Source organism: Trichechus manatus, unplaced genomic scaffold (genome assembly GCF_000243295.1).
Source record: "Trichechus manatus latirostris isolate Lorelei unplaced genomic scaffold, TriManLat1.0 scaffold00005, whole genome shotgun sequence".
In the NCBI taxonomy this organism is placed as follows: Eukaryota; Metazoa; Chordata; class Mammalia; order Sirenia; family Trichechidae; genus Trichechus; species Trichechus manatus.
The window spans coordinates 14,800,285-14,809,997 of record NW_004443941.1 but is presented as its reverse complement, the minus strand read 5'-3'; the positions used below and the strand labels follow the sequence as shown (position 1 = coordinate 14,809,997).

Below are 9,713 nucleotides of genomic sequence, written 5' to 3'. Positions count from 1 at the left end.
GTTTGTTTATCCATTCATCTGTTGATGGGCATCTAGGTTGTTTCCATCGTTTTGCTATTGTGAACAATGCTGCCATGAACATAGGTGTGCATTTGGGGTCAGCTAACTTTTTCTGTAAAGGGTCAGATAGTAAACATTTTTGACTTTGCAGGCCATACGGTCTCTGTCACAGCTACTCCACTCTACTGTAGTATCATGAAACAGCCATAGACATATGTAAATGAATGGGCATGGCTGTGTTCCAATAAAACTTTATTTATAAAACCAGGTACAGGGCCAGATTTGGCCTGTAAACTGTAGATCGCTGACTCCTGATTTGGAGCAATGCCTAGCACGTAGTAAGATCTAGCTGAGTGTTAGCTACTTTTCTTATCGCTGTTGTTATTGGTATTGTTATTGCTATTGGTGCCCGGCTCTGGATGATCTCTGCTCCCAGGCCCTCCGTCTACACTTGGCCATTTTTGTAGGTCCAGTTTGGACCTATCTCCATGGCCAAGTCCCTGGAGCCTTGGGGGGTTCCCAGATTCCAGTTTGGAGGTTGTCTCTGGCTCTGCTAGCTTGCCTTCTCTTCTCCACCTCCTCTGCCAGCCTTTCCTTCCCCCACACCCTCTGCCCCACACTGGTGGGTGGGCTGCAGGGTGGCACATGGTAGGGCAGGCAGGTCCACTCATTTAGTGGGGCCCACCCTGGTTGCTGCATGAACCTGGGTGCATGTTCTGGCCCTGTCTCTGGGTCCCCGTGTGGGTTTAGCTGCCTCTTGTCACCTACGAACTGAGGGTATTGGACTCAGAGTTTGAGAGAGCCCCTCTTTACCTCTGGAAGTTCTGTGGTTCAAACCTGAATTCCTTTTAAAGAGCTTCCGTCTGTTGTCATGTTAACGCCGCATCATATCAGCCAAGGACAAGGGTCACAGCCTCTGTTCTCCAGATGAGGAAACAGATGCCCAAGGAGGGACTTGCTGTCTTCCCGGCTCCTGGGAGGAAAAAGGGATGCAGGGCAAGAGCTGGTGGTTTGCAGGGGTGACCCCAGGCTGCAAGTGACAGTGTTTCCTGCCCTTCCTTCTGCAGTCAGCCTACGCCGTGTCGCTGCTTCGAGAGTGCGTGAAGCTGCGGCCATCGGACCCCACTGTGCCCCTGATGGCCGCCAAGGTCTGCATCGGCTCTCTGCACTGGGTGAGTGAGCTGCGGGGGCGGGGCGGGCAGGGTCAGGTGGCCGTCTGTGGTCTGTGGGAGAATGGCAGCCGCGGTAGGCATGGAAATGTCCCGGTGTGCACGTGAGGGTGTGTGTCTGTGGGTGTGGGTGGGGGCTGGGGAGCCTGCAGAGCTGCAAGGCAGAAGGGCCTGAGGTGGGGAGAAAGGTTTCTGAGGAAAACTCCAGCCTCTGTCTCCGTGGCCAATCCCCGACTCGAGATGGTGTCAGTTTGTGGTTCAGCCTTGAAACGTGGTCTCCAGAGAGTCAATGTAGGGCCAACAGAGGTGCCCCACCTACCCAGCAGGGGGTAGCAAACAAGTGGGCCAAACCGTTTGTTCTAGGGGCTTCAGGTTTTCTAACATCCAATAGGTAAGGGCCCATGAGGAGCGGTTTTGAGTGGTCAAAACCAGCTCTGGGCAGAACGGGAAGCTGGTCTCATCTGTCAGCACCTCTTCTTCCTCTTGGCTCCAGCTGCCCCTCACTGTCACCCCCCACCCCGGTGCCTGCTCTGCTGAGGCAGCTAAACAGTTAGGAGACTGTGACTCCGGGGGTGACCTTCTCCCAGGCTGGCGGCCTTTACTGCAGGCTTCCACACTCCCTCCAGGAGACCAGCAGCTTGGTGTGGTTCAAGAGCACTGGGCCAGGAGGTCAGAGCCCCAGCCTTACCTCTCCCCCTACCCGCCAGGCTCCGCTTGGCTGCTGCTCTGGGCCTATGGAGAGCTCATGGGCCCACGGCACTCAGCCTCAGGGATGGGCAAGGGGCCCTTTGGACTGCAGTTCAGGGCCAGGGTGGAGCCTCTGTGAATACCTCCTGTGACTGGGAGCTCACTTCCTGCCTTTCTTAAGTCCACATCAGCCCCCAAAGTCGGGGACAGTCCTATTTTTACCCTTTGGAGTGACTCAGATCAAGTGCATTACCTCTCCCTCCCTGTGGCCGTTGGCTCCCACGCCCCCTTCTCTCCTTCAGGCCTTCACCGGCCTCTGGGCCCAGAGCCTCCCAGAGATGGAGCTGCTCCTGGACATGGTCCTCCCCAACTTTCAGTTGTCCTGATATCCCTAGCCCGCTCCTCACTGTCCATGTGCCTAGCAGGTGCATACAGCAGGCACTTCATAATTAGCAGCCTTAACAGCTCCTTCTGCCACTTTCCCCTCCTTGGGAGTCCAACAGGCCGTGGGAAGGGAGTGCAAGCCCCCCTCAGAAGCCATATTCTAACGCAGCCAGCTCCCCATAAGCACTGGCCACTGGCCCCAACCTCTCCTCCTGGTCCCAGCCTCTCCTAGTCCTAGCCTCTGGGTCCCAGGGGGCTGCCTTTTCTCTGCAGCAGAGAGGACAGCCTCCCTAGCACAGGGAGAGTGGCTGGACAGCACGTTTTCCTTTTTCTCCCGGGCCCGTCCCCACTGTGAATGATGGAGGGGAGGAGGGAGCACGTGGACCTCATCCCCACTGAGTGTTACAGGAAGGGGGGGCGCTGGGAGCCCATCCCCACTGTGAATGATACAGGAGGGGGGAGCACAGGGGCCCATCCCCACTGTGACTGATACAGGAAGGGGGGGTGTGGGGTGGGGGGCATCCCCACTGTGAATGATACAGGAGGGGGGAGCGCGGGGGTGGTCATCCCCACTGTGACTGATACGGAGGGAAGGGAGAGCATGGCTTCTGGCCCCCAGGGTTTTCATTCTGGAACATTTCCATTCTAGTTCGGGAGGATTATATACGACATGTGTTTCAGGGCCAGTCCTGTAAAGGGCCCTGGATGTTTGGAAGAGACAGTATGGCTTTCTGGTGAGGCGTTTCACTGCCCACCCACAGGGTGGTCTTGATAAAGGTACTTAACCTTGCTTAGCCTCAGTTTCCTCATCTGTAAAATGAGACAATAATAGTCTCTTCCTCAGACGGGACACAAAGTATGGAGAGGGCTGGACCAGTCAGGGAGGGCTTTCTGGAGGAGGAGGCCTTGCGCTGGGCTCAGAGGGCTGCAGAGGCTCCAAAAAGGCCCATGGCACGCCCAACTTGCTTTCCCCAGGTGATTCATGGGAACCCGCTGAGCTTTTTTTAGAAAATTGCCGGCATCTTGCACCCTAGAGGTGGGGTGCCCTGTGAACAGCATTCTGGGTGTAGGTGACTTGTGGGTGTTGGCAGAGAGGAGAGACCCAGGCTGGCCCGTGCAGCAGATGGTGGAGGCGTGAGCCGGAGGATGCAGAGAGGATGCCCTCCCTGACTTCTGCTGTCCCCAGGGCTTCTGAGAGGGACCTCTGCCCATCACTGCGAAGGAGCCCAAAATACCCGGCTCCCTGAGGGAGGGGGCGGAGGAGGGCATGTATATTCCTACCAGAGACAGCCATGGACCCACCCTGCCAAGGCCGCCCTTGCCAGGAAGCCCTAAATTTAGGTCTTCCTGCCCTGGAGGAGCTGTTTCCCTCAGCAGCATAATTACAGTAATTATGTGCATTCAGATTACATGGTAATAAAATTAGGATCAAATCAGTCCAAATTGAAATCAGATGAGCTAGGAGCAAAGTAATCAATGACAACATAAATAGAAAAGCCCAGAAGGAAACTTCAACGTACAGACTTGTCATCCCAGTCGGGGAGAAGGGTGAGCTGTTTAACCTCAGCCGAGAAGCTTGTTTGGGTTGAAGGGACTGCTTTGAGCCATGGTTTCAATCAGGCCCTGGCTGGAGAAAAGAGCCTGCTGAGGGCCGGGAGGGGTGGGCCCCTGGCCGCCTTCCCTGACCTGGAAACCTCACCCCCACGCCTTCCTAAAGCCCTGGTAATAATACCTGCAATGGAGCACCGGCCTGGCGCGTTATAAGGTCTGTGTGTTTCTTTGAAACCCCAGCCCAGAGTTCAGTTACTGCTACCTGATGGATGGATGCTACTTGCCAATGAGTACAATCACTTGGCATCGCATTCTGCCTTATATGGTACTTGTCTTCCCAACTAGACTGGGAGCTTCTTCACTTACCATGTCTTACTCTCCTGACCACCTGTCCCCTCACAAGGAACACTGCACATAATAGGTGTTCACCGATTACTTAGAAAAGGGCCCATAGGTCACAGCTTGCTGGGAAGGGACGGGGCTGGGAGCTCTGCATTTGATTCAGTGGTTCTCCTTGGCTCCTGCGCTCTGCGGCTATTTCTCGCCGCCTGGCTTGGTGCTGGGCAGACAGCAGGCTGTGGGGAAGCCAAGGGCAGCCTGTTCTCCAGGGAGGCCAGGAGGGGGGCAGCCTAGCATGGTTATCGGTTCTCGGGCAGACAGGTGCTTGATTCTGAAAGGCATCTGACGCCGCCTCTGTCCCCTGCCGTCTCAGCTATTCTTGCTGGCATCTGCCCCAGCAGCCCAGCCATCGCCCAGCCAAGCCCATACATAGCAGGGGGCAGAAATCTGGGGGTGGACAATTTGGCTTGGCTTACGGGAAGAGAGGCTGAAACTGGGACATTTGAAAAACGAGTTGTGTTGGGTGAAACCCAACTGGGTGGCCTCGTGCCCAGAGATGGAGCACCTGCTGTCCCCACGTTCTGTCCGTATGCCCAGAGCCAGTGCAAGATACCCCAAGGTTGGGTCCGGGTGTGAGGGCAAGTTTGCCCCAGGGGGCCAGGCAGGAGGCTTTGCATGGTCACATGCTGGCTATGGTGGGGTTTGCAGCAGGGTAGGGGTAGCTGGAGCAGGTATGGGGTTGGGGTACAACAGCACTGGCTCCTGGGATTAGCTGAGGCTCTCCCCCCACCCCATCCCCGGATGGGAGAGAGCGTCTCATGCTGTGACCCGGTGCCGGCAGTGCCGGAACCAGAGAGGCCTCGGGCGCCTGCGTGGTGGCCTCCTCCTGGGCACGGTCAGCATCCTGCCAGGGGTTTCCAGACCGTTACTTGGGGCAGGAGGAAAGGGAAGTGTAAATCATTTTTAATATCCGTCCAGATACAGTGTTTAAAACTCATTTAATCAAAAAGCCACAACCTTTGCAGGAGACACGGAGACAGGAGATGGGTGTGCGCGCTGTGTCTATGCAGGAGAGGAGGTTGTGAGTTGGAAAAGCAGGGCATCTTTGGAAAGGCTTATAATGGTGTCGCTCGGCGGCTTCGCCTGAAGGGGGCAGTATGGGGTAGTCAAAAGAGCCCAGGCTTAGAAGGCAGAGGGGCTAGGGTTCAAATACCCGCCTCACCACTTACTAGCTCTGTGACTTTGGGGGAGTTATTGACCCTCACTGTGCCTCAGTTTCCTCATCTATAACCTGGAAACAATCATGTCCCCCATTACAGGGTGGCTGCAAACATCAGAGAAGAGGAAAATCCCCTGCTTAGCCCATCATATGTCCCTGATAAGTGGTAGCAATCGCTGTCACTTGCCCCTGGAACATAGTAGGCGTTCAGAAAGGATGTGCTTTTGTGGGTTTTGTGGGTTTTCAGATTCAAGGGTGGGCAAAGCCAGGAAGATGGATTAGGTGTTTATGATGCAGGGTAGGAAGAACGCCAGCTCTCTTGCCACCAGCTTGTGGAAATTAGAACAAGTACCTCCTGGGGGGAGGGGGGTAGTGTGGAATTTCAGCAGAGCAGATAGCAGTCGGTTCTGGATCCCAGGGGAAGAAGCTAAGGGGGACCTGGAGGTGCCCTTTGAACAAAGCTCCACAGGCTCCGATGTGAACTCTCTCTCGTTCCTGGGAAGGGAGGAAGAGGTCGAAGATTCTAAGAACAAAACCTCTTTAGTCCTCTGTGAGATGTATAAGGCAGCCCTGGAAGTGGAGGCAGCCCCAAGCCGATGGAAAGCATGCAGGGCGAAGCCTGTCTGTGTAGGGCCAACACTGGGAAAACTGAAGAGATACAGGAGCTTGTAAAGTTACCAGAAATTAGCCTTCAGTTGTGCAAAGCAAAAACAAAGCGTCAAAATATTCTATCCCTCTGTGCCTCCTTTTCCCAAAGGATTAGAGAAGAGAAAACTAAAAAACTACAGAGGGTGGCCGTGAATCAGGCAGCCCAGAAAAATCCAGACTTAGAAGCAGGAGACCTGGGTTGGAAACTTTGTTCTGCCGCTGACTAGCTGGGTGACTTTGAATGGCCGCTTCAGCTCCCGGTGGCTCAGAACCTGCAGCTGCAAACCCCTATTCCACAGGTAGCTGGGATGCTGAAGTTCCGTAAAAGTGCCTGTGAGCGCGAAGTCACTCTAGAATTGCAAGGGAGGAAGAGAAAGTGTTCGCCTGGGTTGGAGGGCTACCATAGGTGAAGAAGGTATGGAAAAGCAGTGCATCAGCGGAAGGAGAAAGGTTGAAAGGAACTTTGAAAACCCCTCACCCTGCAAGGATTTTGATGAGCAAGGAGAACCCAATGCTGGAAACGGAGCATCTCTTAGAAGCAGCAGCTGTGACTACAGAACCACCAGCTGTGAACTTTTGAGGCCACAAGGAGGAAGTGTGTAGGGGCTGGAAAAGGGCAAAGGACGTGCTACCATGGTGACCCCGTGTGTGTCAGAGTAGAACTGTGCTCCATAGAGTTTTCAATGGCTGATTTTTTGGAAGTAGATTGCCAGGCCTTTTTTCCAAGGCACTTCTGGGTGGACTTGAAGCTCTAGCCTTTAGGTTAGCAGCCGAACACGCTAATTGCTTGCACCATTCAGGGATTCCAATGAAATGCTAGAGGCAGGGAAGAAGATGACTAGGGTAGTTCTAGATGGGCAGGCGCTGGGCAGCTCAATCAACCATTTGACAAGAACAGCGTTTTTCAGATTGCAGATTGAGACCCGCTAGTAGGTTGAGAAATAGTACTCTTTTTTAAAAACTTGAAACAGACTATCAGAGGGTAGCTTAGAAAACATTTGAGCTCATTTCCCATGGTAGGGGTGAGTGTTGTGACCACGGATAGGCAGTCTAGAGGCTGTATTCTGTACGTTCATGGATCTATACCATGGATGGGGCCAGAGAACCTGAACAGCCCTGTGTGGCAGACTGTCCAGAGCTGCAGAGACTCTCGCTTGTCCTAGTAAAGAGTCATTCCTTTTCCGTGACGCAGGGTCAGCTGGGAGACACAAGGTGCCAGGTAGTAGTTGTCCCCTGTCTGGATTCCAGGAGGGTCTTTGATGCCGCTTCCTAAATTGTCAGTGAGATCATGCAGCTACAGGGGGCAGGTACCCCACCTTGGTGACACTTGTCACGTCTCTTAGGCTGAAACTTAAAAAACCCTGGAAGATTAAACTCTGTGTGTGTGTGTGTACATATATGTATCATATATTATTATAACTACTACTAATAATAAACAGTTGTCATGGAGTAGATTCTGACTCATGGCGACCCCACATGTGTCAGAATAGAACTGTGCTCCATAGGGTTTTCAGTGGCTGATTTTTCTGAAGTAGATTGCCAGGGCTTTCTTCCAAGGAGCCTCTGGGTGGACTCGAACTCCCAACCTTTGGGTTAGTAGCCCAGTGCATTAACCATTTACAACACCTAGGGACGCCATAATAGTTTACATACATTTGAGCACTGCTCTGGGCACTCACTGTGGCTTATCTTATTCAGTCCTCCCAGAAACCTTATGAGGCACACACTCTTGTTATCCCCATTTTACAGGTGAGGGAACTGAGGCACAGCAAAGTGAAGTGACTTGCCCAAGGTCACACAGCTAGTGAGTGAGCAAACCAGGATTTGAGCCTAGGCCGTCCGGGCCCTGAGCTTGTGTTCTTAGCTCCTAGGCTGCCTTGCCTCTCTGCGTGGAGAACTTATTCATGGCAGCTGGTTCTGGAGGTGGGTGGGATTGTTGAACTTCAGAACTCCGTATAATTCTCAAGGGCTTTAGGACGCCCACTGTCATCTGAGAGGAAAGGGAATAAAATCATTTTTGTTGCGACAGCATTTTCCCCTTTTGTTGACTAGTTAAAGAACCCATGTATATTACAACTGTGTACTATCAGACGTATATTTTTTTATTTGAGGTAAATGCAAACAACATGTTTAGAGACCATACTGATTACACAGACGTGTATTCTCAACAACAAAATAAATAAAATTTGGGGGGAAAAAAAAAACCTATGGCACCAAGGATACAAGCCCTGGTCTACAGGCATCTTAGAATGTGCCCCCTATAAGTAGATGTGACACTTTAGAGGTGGTGGCTCACCTATCACCTACTTGGCAGCCGAAAAAAAAAAACTACACAGACAGGTCTGGGAAGTACTGGCTGAGGAATGCTAACCGTCCGAGGGTCAGAGCGAGCCACAGGTTGGACAAGCTAGGGATGTACGTTTTCTCTTTTTAAAGCTAAAGGACGGAAGCAGAAGCTGCTGTTTGCTGAGTCTGAAGGATGTGGCCATAGAAAGGGTGTACATGCATGGGGCGTGGTGGGTTTCTGCATTTTTATAACTTGTTCTTGGTGGTTTATAAGCCAGCTTGCTCCTGCTTGAATGGAGCTTAATAACTCCTGAAGACAGTGGGTGAGATGAGCCGTACCAGCAGCAGCACTATTAGGAAGAAGACAAAGTGCTGCCTGCTCGCTCACCTCTCCCCTCTGCCATGTCCTTACTCCTCGTCTACCTCTGCCCTGAGGCCTTCTGTGATAACCCCAGCCATGAATTATTCTTTTCTTGGAGCTCCAACAGCCCCCACGCCACACCACACTAAACCAAACCAAACCCACTGCCATCGAGTCCAACCGACTCATGGTGACCCCATGTGACAGAGTAGAACTGCCCCATAGGGTTTTCTGGGCTGTTGTCTTTACGGAAGCAGATTGCCAGGCCTTTCTTCCTTGGTGCTGCTGGGTGAGTTCAATCCGCCAACCTTTAGGTTAGCAGCTGGTTGAAAATTGCTTGTGTCACCCAGGGAAGTCAGTACCACAAAGTGGAGCCTTAATTAAGAGCCACCTTGTCCTGTCTGGGTGGGAGGATGAAAGAGAAGTGGTTAGAGTGGGGGACCTAAGTCCCCATTTTGCAGATGAGAACCTGTGGAGCACAAAAGTTAAGTGACTTGCTCAAGGCCCCGTGGCTGTCGGTACCAAACCAGGACTGGAGCTGGGGTCTGGGGACTGTCCTCTGTGCTCTTTTCACAGTCGGGCTCTGCCTTCAGGCCTCCAGCAGCCCCCTGGGTCCTGCTGAGGCAAGTGGTCCAGGAGATAGCCTTGGTCTCACCGGGCTGGCCTAGGCTGGCAGCAGGCAGCTGTGGGGTTTCCTCTGCCTTGAGTCCTTGGGTCTGATGATGCTAAAGGCAGGGGCCCAGCTCCCCAGACTCCATCCTTTCAGTGCCCAACCCACCAGCCTGGAGGCCACCCGCTGCCCAGGTCAGCAGCATGAGCTCCATCACAGGGGGGCTGGAGGTCTGCCCTGTCACTGTTTGTCGGTGGCCTGAGTAAGAGATGGCGGTCGGCTCCAGAGGGATCCACAGCCGTGCTTGGACAGCCCCGCCCACCATCTCTCTCTGGGCACCAGGCTTTATGTCCTCCCTCTCTGCACAGTGAGCTCTCAGCTCTTCCATCGTCTGCACCCAGCTCACTGTGGCCGCGCCCAGGTGGAGGACTCAGCCCAGCACCCGGCTCAGTGTGGCCG

At 53.4% G+C, this 9,713-nt stretch overlaps 1 protein-coding gene across 1 annotated transcript in view; it reads left to right on the top strand.

Annotated features, from left to right (window-relative positions):
• Positions 1–9,713, top strand: part of TTC7A (tetratricopeptide repeat domain 7A) — a 148,938-nt gene that overhangs the window by 86,354 nt on the left and 52,871 nt on the right. The window contains exon 11 of the mRNA XM_004369487.3: positions 1,068–1,172. Within this exon, the coding sequence (XP_004369544.1) occupies positions 1,068–1,172 (105 nt within the window). The remainder of the gene's footprint in view (positions 1–1,067; positions 1,173–9,713) is intronic.